We start from the raw sequence: 17,647 nt of genomic DNA, 5'->3' as shown, positions 1-17,647 counted from the left end.
GACCACACAATTTATTGTCCAAATTAGGACTTGTACACCTATACAACGAGTATAAACTGGTTTTGCTTCAAGTAAATCATGACTTTTCATTACCACACTTTTAGATCCTCGACTATCACCAGAATTTAGATTCTGCATCATAAAGATTCCTCTAATATGGTAGTGATTCATTTGCTTATTATTTCTATTAAACAGTCATACACCCACAATAATACTCTAATATTTTTGTACCAAAATCTATATAAATATTCTCACTAAGTAGGTTAAATAACTGTTTCTAACCTACAAAAACACGGCAATTTGTAATAATTAAAACATAAATAGCCTCATGTCGTGTCAAGTCAGGTTTTGCTGCCAAATACCAAACACACACACACACAAACACACCAACCGTACGTTCTCAGTGCATTTTCAATTTTAGAACAGCAAGCACTGGAAAGGATACAAGAATGCAAAGGACATGGCCCCTAACTTCAAGAATTGTATAACCATCCAAGAAAAAAGTGAAAGGGCAGTAAATCATAAAGTGGTAAAATCTGTACACTGAAGCTAGGAAACCAGAGAAAGGAAATGTTATAGATGAGAATATTAAGGATATAGTTGGGAAAATAATAAGAAGTTGAAAATATGAATGTACCACGCAGAATGGCATTAAGAGGTGGATAAGACATTGACAAGGAGAACAGAGGCACGAGGTATAGAACATGTGGGACTGAAACAGGAAGAGAAAGTAAGGGTATTTGCAGGCAAATGACTATATGTGACAAAGGAAAGAAGGTGTCATTAAAGACTCCTTATTCTGGGTGAAAAAGTGCCATTAACAAAAAGGCACAAAAGAGCAAAAGACCTTCTAGGGGAGGTCAGACTTTGAGCATGTTGAATTTCCAATAATTAAAGGAATCCATGTGGCAATGCAGAAATGCAACTCAAGAGAGCCACTGCCCACACTGCAAGAACAAAACCTCCTACTCACTGGACTTAAGAATGGAACAATGTTCTTGGACTCCTAGTTTTTACCTACAATAATGTTTGCTGTACTTTTATATCTCCTGATCCTCTTATATATACACCTTTTGTCGCCACATTTGTCCTAATGTATACTGCTCTCTTTGGCTGCTTTTATTACCAGTTAAAACAATCACCAACTTTTGAAGTTGAAAGGTATTTTAGAAATTAAAGAATCTACCAGAGATTAGGTTCTAGTGTATTGTTTGTTTCAAACAGAGATTACTAAAATTACTTTTTAAAAAACTTCTGACCACCTTCACCCATTTCACTAAAGTTATTTTATGTATTAATATTTCCACATAACAGAACTATCAAGGGCCACAAAAAAAAAAAAAATTCAAACCTAATAAATACTTAAGGATGACACCACTCTTATGGCAGAAATAGAAAAACTAAAGAGCCTCTTGATGAAACTGAAAGAGGAGAGTGAAAAAGTTGGCTTAAAATTCAACATTCAGAAAACCAAGATCATGGCATTCAGTCCCATTGTTTCATGGCAAATAGATGGGGAGACAGTGGAAACAGTGAGAGACTTTACTTTTTTGGGCTCCAAAATCACTGCAGCCATGAAATTAAAAGACGCTTGCTCCTTGGAACAAAAGCTATGACCAACATAGACAGTGTATTAAAAAGCAAAGATATTACTTTGCCAACAAAGGTCTGTCTAGTCAAGGCTATGGTTTTTCCAGTAAGTCATGTATGGATGTGAGAGTTGGGTTATAAAGAAAGCTGAGTGCTAAACAATTGATGCTTTTGAACTGTGGTGTTGGAGAAGACTCTTGAGAGTCCCTTTGACTGAAGGAGATCCAACCAGTCCATCCTAAAGGAAATCAGTCTTGAATTGGAAGGACTGATGCTGAAGCTGAAACTCCAATACTTTGGCCACCTGATGAGAAGAACCAACTCACTGGAAAGACTCTGATGCTGGGAAAGATTGAAGGCAGGAGAAGGGGACAACATAGGATGAGATGGTTGGATGGCATCACCAACTTGATAGACATGAGTTTGAGTAAACTCCGGGAGCTGGTGATGGACAGGGAGGCCTGGCGTGCTGCAGTCCATGGGGTCGCAAAGAGTTGGACATGACTGAGCGACTGAACTGAACTGAACTAAGGATGTATTGGAGAAGGAAATGGCAACCCACTTCAGTGTTCTTGCCTGGAGAATCCCAGGAAGGGGAAGCCTAATGGGCTGCCATCTCTGGGGTCGCACAGAGTCGGACACGACTGAAGTGACTTAGCAGCAGCAGCAAGGATGTATTATCAGGTGCAGGACAAAATAAATACTAAAACAAGGTGCTTAAAAAAAATGTGAGGAAAAAATTCAGAATTCAATAATATCACTCCTAAAATGTACAACATAAACATAACAAGGATCATAACACAAATTAACAATAATTGTTAACAACACTGTTGTTACTCAATAATCCTAAAACCGAAAATTCTGGCATCAACTGATGGTAGTAGCTTTTACATACAAGAAAAAAGGCATGTGTGCACACCTTAGAGATACTTGCTTACTGAGGTATTTCTATATCCCAAGTCCATGCTACTGAATCTGAAAATAAACTTTCTCTTTAGATCTCCTACTCTTGGAAGTGATTTTAGTTGTAGTTTTAAGTATCTCTAACAAATACTATTTATTAAAGAGTCATATTGTTGGCTAGCATTTCAAACTAAAATCTCTACAAAAATAATTCCAGAACATAGAGCTTTAAGTTTTTTTTTTAATTCCTCAACTTCCATATTAAGTAGTTAGAGAAATAATAAATGGAGATTTATGATTATTTCTCAGAGCATAGGTTCAAAAACATAAGTAATATATTTCAAATCATTTTACTCATCATACAATTCTAAGATAATTTCCCCCAATTTTTTAGATCCCACATTTCTCCGACTGGGATTTGTGGCTTCCAACCATATATAAACATGTTTAAAAAACAGGTCATTTATATTTTAAAGTACCTAGAAAACAAGATTTCTTAAGAGGAAAACATTAAAAAATTATCTAAAATGATAAGCTATCTTATCGTCTATCCACTTGTCTTTCCAGTTTTTTATCCATTCATCCACTGAAAAATATAGTTCCAGACATTATGGTATACAACCTTTGGCAAAGCTTTCTTAGAATGGATTCTATAGAAAATTATTTTTCCCTCTTGCAAAATAGGAAAACCCACCTGTTCAATGGCAAATTCAGCAGTCACCCTGCCAGCTTTAACAGACGTTAAAGTTGCAAGCATGTAGTATGTGTCTCCTATATAACCAGGCAATGAGATGAGAGACTAGGACTGAAATAACTACTATTTCTATTGTATGTTATTTCACCTAATCTCATATTATGTATGATTTTTCTTGTATTCCTTGGGGATTTGTAAACCTTTGAGCTACTAGGCAGAAACTATAACAAAATTATACTTGTAATGTGGAGTTCAGGATAGTAAAAAGGAAGTTTAATTTCAGGAATAAAATCTAAAGAAAAATCAGGTAATGAGAAAAACAAAGATGAAAATAAAGCAATATTTATCACATATTTTCTGGAGATAACTTAAATACAGTTAAAAGCTTGAAAAAATACAACACTGAACACTGTATTTTTTTTTCCTAGCAAAGGCAACAAAAGCAAAGTTAAGCAAGTGGGATTATATCAAACTAAAAAGCTTCTGGATAGCAAAGCAAACAATCAGGAAAATGAAAAGGCGACCTACCAAATGGGAAACAATATTTGCAAACCATGTATCTGATAAGGGGTTAATACCTTAAAAAATTTAAGGAACTCACATAACACTGTAGCAAAAAAAAAAAAAAAAAAAAAAAACCCACAAACAAGTCAATTAAAAAATGGGGGAAGATTTGAAAAGATATTTTTTCCAAAGAAGACACGAGGATGGCCAACAGGTATGTGAAAAGGTGCTCAACATCACTAATCTTAAGGAAGATGAAAATCAAAACCATACTAAGACCTCATACCTGTCAAAATGGCAATTATCAAAAAGACAAGGAAAAAACAAAAGGGAACCTTTGTGTACTGTTGGTGGGAATGCAAACTGATGCAGCCATTATATAAAACAGCACAGAGGTTCCTCAAAAAATTAAGAATAGAACTACCATATGATCCAGCAATTGCACTTCCTTCCGTATATTTATCTGAAGAAAACAAAACACTAAGTTGAAGATACACACATACACACACACACAAATGGAATATCATTTGGTCTTAAAAAAGAATGAAATCTTGCCATTTGCAACAACATGAATGGAACTTGAGGGCATTATACCAAGTGAATTAAGTCAGAGAAAAGACAAATAGCGTATGATCTCATATGTGGAAAAAGAAAACAAAAAACCAAACCCAAAGATACAGAAAACAGAGGTGGTGTCAGTGGTAGACCCAAAGTGAGTGAAACAGGGTCAAAGTTTGCAAATTTCCTCTTGTAAGTCAGTCACGGGATATAATATACAGTTTGGTGACTATAATTAATAATACTGTATTTTATATTTGAAGGTTCCTAAGAGTAAATGGGCTTCCCAGGTGGTGCCAGTAGTAAAGTATCTGCCTGCCAGTGCAGGAGACATAAGAGACATGGGTTCACCCTGGGACAGAAAGATCCTCTGGAGAAGGGCATGGCAAGCCACTCCAGTATTCTTGCCTGGAGAATCCCATGGATAGAGGAGCCTAGCAGGCTACAATCCAAAGGGTCACACAGAGTCAGACACGACTAAAATGACTTAGCACATAAGAGAATACATATTAACAGTTCTAACCACAAGAAAAAAATTCTGTTAACTATGTATGATGATGGATATTAACTAGACTTATTATAGTGATAATTTCACAATATATGCAAATGTTGAATCACAGTGGTGTACACCTGAAAGTAATGCTACATGTTAATTATATCTCAACAAAAATTAATGTAAATAATTTCTATACATTAAAAATATTTTTGTTTCTAGGAATAAGGAACTCTGAAATTCAAAAACTTTAACCTTGAAATTAATATTGCATTTACGGAAAAAAACAAAAATATTTTTCAAATAAAGTTTAAAGAAGAATGTAGCCTACTTAGTTTTTGTAAATTTAAAGGAGTCTCAAGTTAGGTAAAATTATACGCAGTAATATACAGACATTCTACTCTATATTATAAAATATTTGGCTATGTTGAGCACAGGCTATAACAGGCTTTAATTAAACTAAAGATAAAACAGATGTGATAATATATGAGGCATAGTTGCACAATGATTCCTTTGTTGATGAAGGAAATAATAATAAGGTCACATATATCAATCTTAAAAACCTGAAACTATCACATGTCTAATAAAGGAAATACACTATCCCCGAAATCCATGGGTCAATATTACTTCACACATTGAGGTAATATGCATTTGGTTAACTAATCTCTCATAACACCAAGATATTTCAAACAAATAGTCTCGGAAATTGCCAAAACCACATAAAAGGGGAAAAAAATTAAAACAAAGGTTATAAATGTTGCCAGTAATATCTTCATTTTATTTAAGTTATTGGAGCTAAATTAGTTTATCAAGTGACAGTTAACTTAGGTTCAATAATAAAGATGTAAAGAAATTTATCCAAAAACACTCCAAAAAATAGCCCAATACCTTCAAGGATAGAATAATTATAGAGAGAAAGTAAAAGGAGTACTTTTTTTAAAAGGCAGAAAGAGAGCACTGTGAGAAAACAGTACTTTTGTCAATAAAATCTTTTAACACTAAAATGACAACTAAAGCCCCAAAGGGACGTAATCGTGGTCTTATAATTCTACTTAATTAAAAAGCACATACAAAGTAATGACAAAACTGTATATCATGATGACCAAAACCAAAATAAAATTCATGAAGAATCAACTTAGACTTACTTTGGTTGGATGGAAGGGGAGACAAAAATGCAGTTAATTTGTTAAAAGTAATCTATACTTGAAATGATATTGAATTATATAATTTTAAAGATCTAAATTCATAAATATATTTTATTTAGAATATTATTTAACTTTTATTAGAGTCATTAAATTATTCATCACAGGAGAGATTGAACTAGGGAGAAGAAAAGGAATTTAAAAATAACAAATAAAACTAATAACTAACAGATATTTATTATTAGATAAAACACAGGATGAAAATTAAAAAGCTAAATGTCACATCTTGGTAAAAAGTAAATTTTCTAAAATTAATATGCAAAGAACACCTACCACTCCATCAGTAATTTTCTGGGTGCCATGAATTTCATACAGTTGTAGCTGTTTTTCAAACAGTTGGGCGATAGCTCTATGAACAAGCTCATATTGCTCCTATTAAGGAGATGAAGTGATAAACAAGGGAAAAGACATTAAAAAGTGAAGGCAATTATAAAAATACACTTCATAAAGTGAAACAGAAAAACATACCTTAGTTTGTACTGCAGAATGCCTCTGTGTTCTCATTTCTTGTATTAAGTTAAAAACATTAAATTCTTCTGGTATTTTCTAAAACAAAGAATTTAATACATGAACTCTGGACAACCATTCAGAAAAACAGTGTAACAGTGCTCAACTTTTCATACAGACGTTATATATAGCTGGATAACTAAAAACATTTATTAAGCACTACCTATCATGTATCAGTGACTGTCTAGAGCCAAGAACTAATCTTGACTCTCAGCAGTCAAGTTAGTGAGCCAGATACGGAGACAGATAAATGTCCAGCCAACGTATGGTTGCAGTACAGTTGGAGTAAATATGCTGTGACCAACACTGATTGGTATGTGAGTGAAAAATTAAAGAAATATACACAAACATGGCAGATAGAATGTATAATCTATTTGGGGAATAGAGAAGTTTGATGTAGATAAAACCGACTAAAAGACTGAAAGAAGGAGAGCTGTTCAAAAGAGAAAAGATAAGGCTACTTGTCAGAACACAAACATGATAGAGTTTGAATTCATTCTATAGGCTAGTGTTTTCTTGGCTGTCTCTATAAGGACCAGTTAAGACAGCTACATCTCTGGAGACTGATTGTGAATCCTACAGAATTAGTTTCTACACCTGGTATTTTAACTACTACAATAGGCAATTGTAGACATGAGCAGAAATATAGACATGAGCAGATCTAATATCTGGGTAACTTTTGTAGCAGGGAAAATAAAAGAGTGAAAAGGGAAGAAACTGGTGGAGGTTTACTGAAGCATTCCAAAAAGAAAAACCAATGGATTTGAGACATATTGCTGAGGCAGAATTATTAGAACTTGGTCATCAGCAAGAATATTTTGGAGAGATAAAAGAGATAGAAAAGTTAAAATGTGATTTCTAGGTTCACTGCTTAGGAGTCTTGACATATATCAAAATATTTTTATATCAATTCCTAACCTAAGCCTTAAGAGTATATTTGTTATGTTAAACTCAATCAAATGGGGACTATATTCAAGATACACAACCCTTCTGAAATGACAAGATGTTTGCCTGCTTGTATTCATCCAAATGCTTCCCGCCCAGATTTTAATCCCTGATTTTTATGTTAAAATGTGTTATAAAGCCACTTAAATTTTATTCATTTCATATGAGTATCAGGAAATGATTAGAATGGGGGAATACAAAAATAAAATTTAACAGCAGGCTTTTTGAAAAACTATTGAAAATTTAAATATTCCTTATGCAAAAGTACAAAATGGAAAGGCAGAGAAAAAAAAGGAAAATGAATAAAAGGAAGAAGGAAAAGAAAATAAATATTTTATTGTTCATATTTTATATAACAGATTGACATATTCATAGAAACTATAAAGCTATGAAGAATAAAACTTCCTAATTCTTAGAAAATGAATGTACTATAGAACCAGCAAATAAACCAAATCTACATATAATAAGGAGACTTATGCTTTTTAAATCTGTAATGAAGGCTATTTCTTTATATCCTCCATGGTATCAAAACCAATTTCTTGGAAACAGAAGTAGTAGCAACAATAATAACAAGGATTATAATAAAAACTAACAGTAAATGGAACACTTGCTACCTGCCACATAGTAGTGATGAACTTTACAAGTTTCTTAAGAACTTAGTTAATTCTTCAATTATTAATGTTATGATTCCCACTTCCAAATAAAGAAATTATGGTACAATGAGATCAAGTAATTCGACCAAGATCCCACAACTAGTAAATGACAGAGCCAAGAATTTTAACCTTGGAGGTCTAGCTCCAGTCAGCATTCTTAACCCTATACTATATAATGTTTCCAGTTAGACATAAATATTCACTGAATTGATTATATTTATACATAGATAAATATAAAAGGCAACAGAGGTGCAGTATTTGGAAAAGTCAATGCAGAGCGTACATGTCTAATGTAGGTATAAATTCATTCAGAACAAATGAGTGACAATATGTTTATTTTGCTGCCCAGTGTATTACCCTCAAGCTAATATGCATCATTTATACCTTTCACTGACTTTATCTCTTACATAGCAAAGCTACTTCTAAAAAAGTAGTAACATGTATAACAAAACATATGGTATAATTTACTGCAATTAGTCATAAGTTTAAAAATCATAACAGATGAATTAGATATAACACTATATAAAAATTCTTACCCCAGCTTTTAGTAAATTCCACGTATAATCTATGGCACAAATGGCACCTGTTCTTCCACAGCCTGCACTATGGATATAAAATTTGAAAAAACAATTTGATTTTTGTAATAAAAGAACTATAAGATAAATGTGGATAAATATGTTAATACTCAGAAGCAAAAAATCATTTAAGAAAGCTGATAAAATTCTACTTACTTAGTAAGTAAACTACAACTTAAGATGTGTGCAGGGCAAAGATCCTTAACATTATGATTTATATATTGTTTTCCTTTAATTTAAGGAACTTGCAAGAGTAATACCTAGAAGCCTTCACTCTGAAAGTCTGTCTACCTTGTGAAACCTTGTCTAGCTAACAAAACACCTTGCAGAGATAAATTTATACTATGTTCTAGATAGCTCTGGTAGAGGAAGAAATCTATATCATTTCAATCTGCAAAAGGTACAGGAAAGGTGAAGATTAACAAGCCCTAGAAACTGGTTTGAACATGAGCAGTTACACTAAAGAAAGGCCACTAATGCTTTCTAATCTTCTGAAGAACAGAACCTAAAGAATGTAAAATAAAATATCAAAGTTAGTTATTTTAAAACATGACAAAAATACTTTGAAGTAACTGGTTTTCAGCTAGAGGGAGGCAAATGCACCCAAAGGCTGGAAATCACTATGAGTAAAAAGATGTTACTGACATCTTTAATAATTTTAGGCGGAAAAAAATTTGGGCAGCACTTTAATATGTATTTTGAAACTTAGAAATATCATGTAATCTAAGAATCCATGATACAGTACATTATAAGCAATTTAGTATGGTTTTCTAAAAAGCTCTTAACAATAGACATCAATAATATTAATTTTAAATCACTGATTTATTTGTCAATTCCACACATCAAAACACTTATAAAATTTTAGTGTTAAGAGTTTACTAGAGCTAAATGATATATATGTAAAACTTGGTGGTTAAAAGTGTGATATTACAAAGACAGAGACTATATCAATGAAACATTACAGTTAACATAATATTTTGGTTGTTCAAAAACATTAAATGATCAACTTTATTTTATTAAAAGAAAATCTTCACATCAAATTGGGTTTATGACCTATATACATTGGCTGGACAATATGAATACAACAGGAAATAATTTCAGTTAACGTGTAAAGAAGTCAAGCCAAAGCAATTTATCTTATAATTCTACAATTAAACAGACCCTTCTCTTTTAAACCAGTTAACTACTTAGACTCAGCTAATCACAGACGAACTAAAGAAAAATCATTTTAATTAAGCAGGTTGCTAACTGATTCCCACGTCTACATCAGCAGGTCACCTTTCTGGTTCATAAAGAAAAAGTAGCTCTTTCACTTCACTAATACAGGCATTACAATCCAACCAACTGGCTAAGTAAACTATCTTTGGTGCTCCATCACCACTAATGTTTTTTTTTAACTTTTTATTTTTTATATTCGAGTCAATTAACAATGAGGTGACAGTTTCAGGTGGAAAGCAAAGAGACTCAGCCATCTGTTCTTCCCCAAACTCCCCTCCCATCCATGCTGCCACATAACATGGAGCAGAGTTCCCTGTGCTATAGAGTAGGCCCCTGTTGGCTATCCATTTTAAATATAACTCCACTAATATCTTTTAACTATTGAATTAACCTGAGTTAATTAACCTCTGAGTCCAAAAAATTTCATTTACTTTTTATAACAAATGTGAATACAGGTATAAGTCACTTAAAAAATAAATTGCTATTTTATGAAATAAGTACTATGATTTTAAGTCTTTTGGAAGGATCTAATGTAAAATAAAAAATTAAGAGAAGGAAAACTGCCTCAGGATTCAAGTCACTTTTACTATTTAGAAACCCATATAATGACCAATCTAATGAAATTCCAAACTTATGTTTCAAAATGCTATACATTACCCACATTATAATGCCATCTATACTGAAAAATATTTAATTAAATATTTAGAAAATTCTTTTGTACCTGCAATGAATACAAATAGGCACATCTTCATGTTCCTGGTATTTCCTCATTAAGCTTATCATGTCCAGAATAGAATCAAATGATGAAGGAACATCATGGTCTGGCCAGTTCACATAATGAAACTGATATAGCCTACGAGATTCCTTGAAGAATAACAGAAATTCAATCATATGAAAATACAGTTACAAATTTTAAACCACACAGAAAAGCTGCACATTTCACTTTGCTGCCATTTCTAAGATATGTATGTCATATTCAGCACTTTGTTAAAAAAAAAAGATAGCCTACATTTATCACATACCTTTTCTTAATCCTGCATGTAATACGATGGGGAAGGTACTGTTAGTACTATCCTAATTTTATAGGTAAGGAAATTGAGACAGAAAGAATAACCTGCGTAATGTTTCATAGCAAATGACAGTATGGGGTCTGAAAGCAGGCAGTCTTACTTCCAAAACCTGCACTTTAACCAGAATACTATATAGTTAATCTACAGTAGTAAATGGATAAGCAATATACCATAAGCATTGTTTTAGAATCCATTACAGTTAGAAGGCTAGTAGACTATTTAAATGAAAAAGAAAATTAGAAATGAAAATTTCCGAACCCAAACCTACTCAAATTATGGTGCAGGCTGCCATCCATCTCCCTACCCTTTCAAGGGGTTTGTGAAATAGCTTTCACGTTATTTCACGCTATAATAATACTAAGGTGTTATTTGCCATTTCCACTCTCATTCTCTCATCAGTGTACAGCAGTCTTCTCAAGGCTACAAGACTTAAGATGATGTCATCACTTTGAGAGCTTGTGCAATGTCTGCTTGTGTATTAAAAAAAAAAAAACTCAGTTTTCATTTCAAATATAGTAAATAATAAAAGATATAACCCACATAAACAAGAGCTCTTTGGAAACTTCTGTAATTTTTAAGAACCTGAAGAATGGCTATTCTAGGTGTTAAGCAGAAAAAGCACTGCTTGGCATTCAGGCAAAACTGTATTCAAATTCTACTTCTGTCATTTACTGAATAACTTTAGGTAAGTTACCTAATTTCTCAAAGACTCTATCTTCATCAGTGGGCAATGGAGAAAACAGTATCTACCACTATACAAGTTAGGAGGACTGAAATGCCTGATATACTACTGAAATTCCATAAAGTACCTATTATTATTAGTACAGATTAAAAAATAGCAACCAAAGTGATAATAATTGAGTCAACTAAAGGGAAATGATTAGTCGGGAGAAGGGTTGCTACAACTACTGGAACCATGTCTACTTATCATCAGGAAGGAATTAAGTATGTTTATAAATGCACTGGTTGGAGAAGAAATGGTAAGCTTTATGGCCAAGCTTATTTACTTTATTTTTTACTTATTTATTTTGGTTATTTACTTTAAAGTGATTTAAATTTAAGACTGAGGAAGAACTGATAGGCCTTCTCTCATATCCATCAGATTTTTTATTCATTCCTGAAGAAACTTCATTTTATATAGTTCTGTTGAAGTCACAGGCCTCAAGTGAAAACAAGATATATCTAAATGAAGACTTAGCTTTTTTTTTTTTTTTTTTAATTTTTGAATGCACTGTGTCTTCATTGCTGCACACAGGCTTTCTCTGCTGCTGCTAAGTCGCTTTAGTCGTGTCCGACTCTGTGCGATCCCATAGACGGCAGCCCACCAGGCTCCCCCGTCCCTGGGATTCTCCAGGCAAGAACACTGGAGTGGGGTGCCATTTCCTTCTCCAATGCATGAAAGTGAAAAGTGAAAGTGAAGTCGCTCAGTCGTGTCCGACTCTTAGCAACCCCATGGACTGCAGCCTACCAGGCTCCTCCGTCCATGGGATTTTCCAGGCAAGAGTACTGGAGTTGGGTGCCATAGTTGTGGTAAATGGGGGCTACTCTTCGTTGTTGTTCAACAGCTTCTCATTGTGGTAGCTTCTCTTGTTGCAGAGCACAGGCTCTAGACAAGTAGGCTCAGTAGTCGTGGCACATGGGCTTAGTTTCCTCAAGGCACATGGGATCTTCTGGGACCAGGGATCCCTTGCACAGGCAGACAAATTCTTAACCACTGGACCACCACAGAAGTCCGAAGACTAGCTTTAATGGTGGTTTGTCGCTTTCTAAAACATTGTAAACTAGTAAAAGTGGGTAATAATTATGTAAATAATAACCTAATCTGTTTATTGCAATAGAGGAAAAATATCTACAGCAAAGAAACCAATTATTCCATAGTGTAAATTTAACTTAGGGAAAGATTCTAAGTGAGTTAAAGTTTATATTACTTTAAATATAAGGCTTAAGATAATAAAATATTACATCTGATTTTCTTCTTTGTTACACTACATAACAACAACAACAAAAAATACATCTCCTTAACTAATGTAAGATAAGATAGTATACTGTTTACACATATCGTCTCTTTAGGGTACATATTCTTAGAAACTATCTCTAAATGGAAAATACTTACATTTTGAAATTCAAGTAAGAGTGTCCTAATGAAGTAGTCTGTTCTTGCTTGTTCAGCTTCCTAAATAAAGAGAAACACTTGTGAGTCAGTGAGAACATTAAAACAAAAATATTTACATGCCAAAACAATAATTTCTTACAATATGAAATTACCTTTAAAATTCTAGGTATGTCTAATAATTATAAAAACAACCATTCCAAAAGTCATCAATTTGGTTATTTAAGTTTTATTTAGAAGTTTTTTAAACAGAAGTGTCTGTCAACCAATTACTAAGCTAGGAGTGGATCATCCAACAAAATACTTGCAAGGTGACAACCATCACCAGAATCATGTAACAGAAATAACACCTACAAACAAAACGTCACTCCTAAATACTACAAACTCCTTCAATCATTTTATCTATTAAGCTTGATTTTTCTCTACCTAACACTTAAACTCTGAGTTAAATGGATGCCAAATGGGTAAGGAAAAAGATGCATTCAGAAAATCCCAAATTATTATTTTGGTTGATGACAACATAGTCACTTTAAAAGTGTCTTACTGTTATTTGTCAGTGTATTAGAATGAAGCCTCTTCATCAATTTGTCACTAAGTAAACTTATTTTTGCCTTTTTTAACTAAAACTACAAATAGGTGAGGACATCAATTGTCAAGAGCAACAGATATGCTGCTTTACTAATTAAAAAAAAAATCAACATTATTCCGGCTTTAATGTTATAAACCATAATAATTTATTTTGAACTTTTTAAATAACATTAGGGGGAAAGTTATGTTTTTAAAACACAGAATAAATGAAAACATTGGTCCAAGATAATGTTTGCTCACCTATAAAAGGTGAGATAAATATTTTTGACTTTGTAGGCCGTGAAGTCTCTGTTGTGCTGTGATAGGCAAATATGTAAATTAGTGGGCAAGGCTGTACATCAATAAAACTTCACTCACAAAACAGGCAGTGGGCTAGACTGACCCATGGACAGTGCTGATCGAAGTGGCTGTAAGCAGCAACATGCTTCTGAGCTCCGGCTAGCCAGGCCCTCACTCCTCACCAACACTCTACCCTCTTTCCCATCCCCAAATCGAGAGAGCTTCTAATACTCTCAGTCTTAAACACTGTGATTGCCAAGTCGAGTCAAATCACTTACTATGGTTATTTTCACTACCTTGCTTTCTATTCATACATTTGATTTGTGTTTTACAACAGTGATAACAAATCCTGAGTTCTCTGAAACAATCACATGACATACAAATTACTTCCATTTTGAAATCTTGAAAGAAAAATTCTGCTGCTTCAGCAATCCCATCACTGACAAATCAAACCAGCTCTTATTGATCAAATCAAACTTTTTATTAACAGGACTTTTAAAAATTACTCATTAGTGCAATTGAAAAACCAATCCTCAAATCAATTCATCTTTTCCCAAATTTCAAACTATTTCCTACTTTTCTCTATTGATTATGATAAATTGTTTACTATTCCTGATCCCTGCCTGTTAAAATTTTGTTTTGTTGTTGACCATTAATCACTATATGCTGTCACCTAAACTGTGACATTCATTACAGTTAGTACATTTAAATTTACAAATTTTCAACATAACCACATTGCATAGAACTAGATTTCCTGAACTGTCCAGGTATTTAATACTGTAGAATACTCTCTAAACTGGTGGTGGGGGTGGGGGTGGTAGGTAGGGGTGGGGTTAGGAAGTGTTCCATCACAGAAGTACAATATGGTTATATACTGTTTTTTACTCATTGCAAACAATATGAAATGCAGTAGGATTTTAATTTTTTAAATATTTAATCCACAGTTAATTCTAACCAGGACTTTAGAGAATTGACTATACATTAAATGCAGGCTGTTATAATTATGAGTTAAAGTTAAGATTCTAACAATCACACTGCATTATAAAGGAGACTGTGGAACACAGTTTGAGTCCTTATCTTAATCAACCTAGAAAGCACTAAATTCCTGGTAGCATCAGAGGAATTCAGAAGTCCTAAATACAAATAAGTCTTAAAATTAAGGACTTCTTGAATACAGCAATGATGAGTAAGATCACAGAAATTATATTTCATTTAACCATGGAAAACAAAATAAAAAACAGTTTTGAGATGGGTAATGCAATGGTCAATTTTATTTGTCAATTTGACTTGGCCACGGTGTGCTCTGATTCTCAGTCATACGTTATTCTTCGTGTTCCTGTGAGGGAGTTTTGGGGTGAAATGAACATTTAAATCAGTAGATTTTGAGTAGAGTGGTTGGCCCTCATCCAATCAGTTAATCCATGAATAGAACGAAAGGATCAGACTCCTCCAAGTAAGAGAGAATTCTCCAGGAGACTGCTTTCAGCACTGGCTCTTCGTGGTTCTACAGCTGACTGTCTTTGGACTGGAGCTGAAATGTTAGTTTGTCTGGGTCTCAGCCTTCCCACCTTCAGACTAGAATTGCAGTATTGGCTCTCGGTCTCCAGGCTGTGGGTCTTCAGCCTGAAACCGAAGCATCAGCTCCTCCTGGATCTCCAGCTTGCCCACCCTGACTGCAGATTTTGGACTTGCCAGCTTCCATAGTCACGTGAGTCAATTCTGACAAATCTCTTTTCTGTATATACACATTCTACTGCTTCTGTTCTCTGGAAAACCCTGATTAATATGGGGAAATTATTTTAAGTGATTATAAAAAGACACCATCATATGTAATCCAAAGCAAAGTGTTGGTTCTATTCTAAAGCTCACTATTTCTTTTTCCCCTCACTGTTTTTATTTTTTAATTAATCTTCTCAGATTTATGCTTTGTTAGTTTTAGGACTTGAATTTAATTCGTTTCCAAAGCTCATCAAATAGGTATCTATTTTAAGTTTCATGTCAAGTTTTCTGCCATAAAGGGTCAATCTCTGCTATTAGGATGGAGGTTCTCAAACCTATCTTTGTATATAATTATAAGGGGAAAATAACATGGTTATGAAAGATTAACATCATAAACTATGCTTCAGCATCAAGGATCTTTCCCATTAGTTGAATAAGAGCATAGTTATTTGTTTATTCTTAGATATGTAACACTTATAATCAACTTACATGCAAAGACTAAGACAGAATTAACATAATAAGGAAATTATACATTTAAGAAAAGTCATTCTTAAAGTTCCTTAATTTATATACACTATGCAACACAATACTGTAAAACAATTATAGTCAAATTTTAAAAAGCATTGTAAAACAAGCATTATTAATATTTGTTTATTATAATTGAGTATAGATTCACATGAAAACACTGAGTGCTTGGCTTATATAACCCATAAGATTCAACACAATTATAAGTTAACTATTCATCAGTCTGACATACCCACTGCCTGATTAAATAATGTTTATGAATATAGGTACTTACACAAGAAATTTTAAATGGTGCAAATGTTATAGGGTCTTCTCCAAACAAAGGCCAATACCGTTCACATTTTTTCTGTTGTCCAAAAAGAGGTTAGTAAATAACTGATAATTTGTTTTATTTGAACTTTTACAAATATTTTGTGTTCCGCTTGTTCTTCATTCCCAGAAAACAAACTGCCATCAGTAGGCAGGGACTAAGAGCTTAGATTTATCCAACTCTTTAAAGGTGGGCTACTAATTGCTCTTCAAGATTAGTAATAGGAACTTTATTAACCTAAGTGTATAAGCTGTTCATTTCTACCTGCTTGTTATACAGACTCCAAAGATCCTCCTCTAGAAAAGAAAAGTTGCTTTTTTTTTTTTAAATGCCTAGCACAAGGAGGTAAATTTAGTGTAAGAAGTTGTTCAATTTAGTGTAAGAAATTTAGCATATGAGTTTTAATGGTTCTAAAATGACAATATTTATAATACATAGTTGAATTCTCATTAAGTATAAAATCTGTGGCACAGTGGAAACAGCACTCCACTCAGTATAAGAAAATGGCACAGGTAGCAATTTTACCATTTGTTTACATTTAGTTCCTTTACCTATAAAAACAGGGATGGTAATACTTATCTTACATGATTGTTTCAAGGAATTTGAGTATATTTCAAATGTTCTACTGTTGGTAAAAAACACTATTCAAGAACTGGAGAAGGAAATGGCAACCCACTCCAGTATTCCTGCGTGGAGCATCCCATGGATGGAGGAGCCTGGTGGGCTACAGTCCACGGGGTCACAAAGAGTCAGACACGACTGAGCGACTTCACTCACTCACTCACTATACAAGAATAATGTATTAAACTATTCACTTTTATTTGAGATTAGAGAAGGTATAATCAAACAGTATCCTTATTTTCCCATAATACATAGGTATAGAAATAGTAGAATATTCATTTACATTGGTTTCTAGTATCAAGCCTCATTATTTTAAAAATTTAGGTAAGTGAATAAAAGCCTAACTTCATAGAAGACCCAGTGATTCTGATACAAGAAATAATGTAATTTTGCCAGTAAGACCCAATAAAATTGAAGTCTTTATAACTGACAATCTAGCTTAAAATACACATTTTAGCAGTGGGAAATATATCAGTTCTTACTAAATCCTCATAGTTCTACATACAGTAAGTGGAACTGTTACCTATAGGCTGGAATTAACTGTAAGTTGACAATACTGCTCTCAGGGCAAAAAGTAGAACTG

General features: G+C 33.4%; 1 protein-coding gene across 7 annotated transcripts in view; it reads right to left on the bottom strand.

Moving 5' to 3' along the window:
• The window catches only part of PTPN12 (protein tyrosine phosphatase non-receptor type 12), a 91,337-nt gene that overhangs the window by 16,260 nt on the left and 57,430 nt on the right, over positions 1-17,647 (bottom strand). For all 7 annotated transcript variants that reach the window (XM_086397116.1, XM_086397119.1, XM_086397117.1 and 4 more), the window contains 6 exons: positions 16,408-16,479; positions 13,026-13,085; positions 10,564-10,706; positions 8,586-8,652; positions 6,413-6,490; positions 6,218-6,316 (listed from right to left, as the gene is read on the bottom strand). In XM_086397116.1, the coding sequence (XP_086253242.1) occupies positions 6,218-6,316; positions 6,413-6,490; positions 8,586-8,652; positions 10,564-10,706; positions 13,026-13,085; positions 16,408-16,479 (519 nt within the window). The remainder of the gene's footprint in view (positions 1-6,217; positions 6,317-6,412; positions 6,491-8,585; positions 8,653-10,563; positions 10,707-13,025; positions 13,086-16,407; positions 16,480-17,647) is intronic.

This window comes from Bos grunniens, chromosome 4 (assembly GCF_055505025.1).
Source record: "Bos grunniens cultivar Pamir isolate PY7600 chromosome 4, Bosgru_T2T1.0, whole genome shotgun sequence".
NCBI classification, from domain to species: Eukaryota; Metazoa; Chordata; class Mammalia; order Artiodactyla; family Bovidae; genus Bos; species Bos grunniens.
This window is presented reverse-complemented; position numbering and strand designations above follow the sequence as displayed.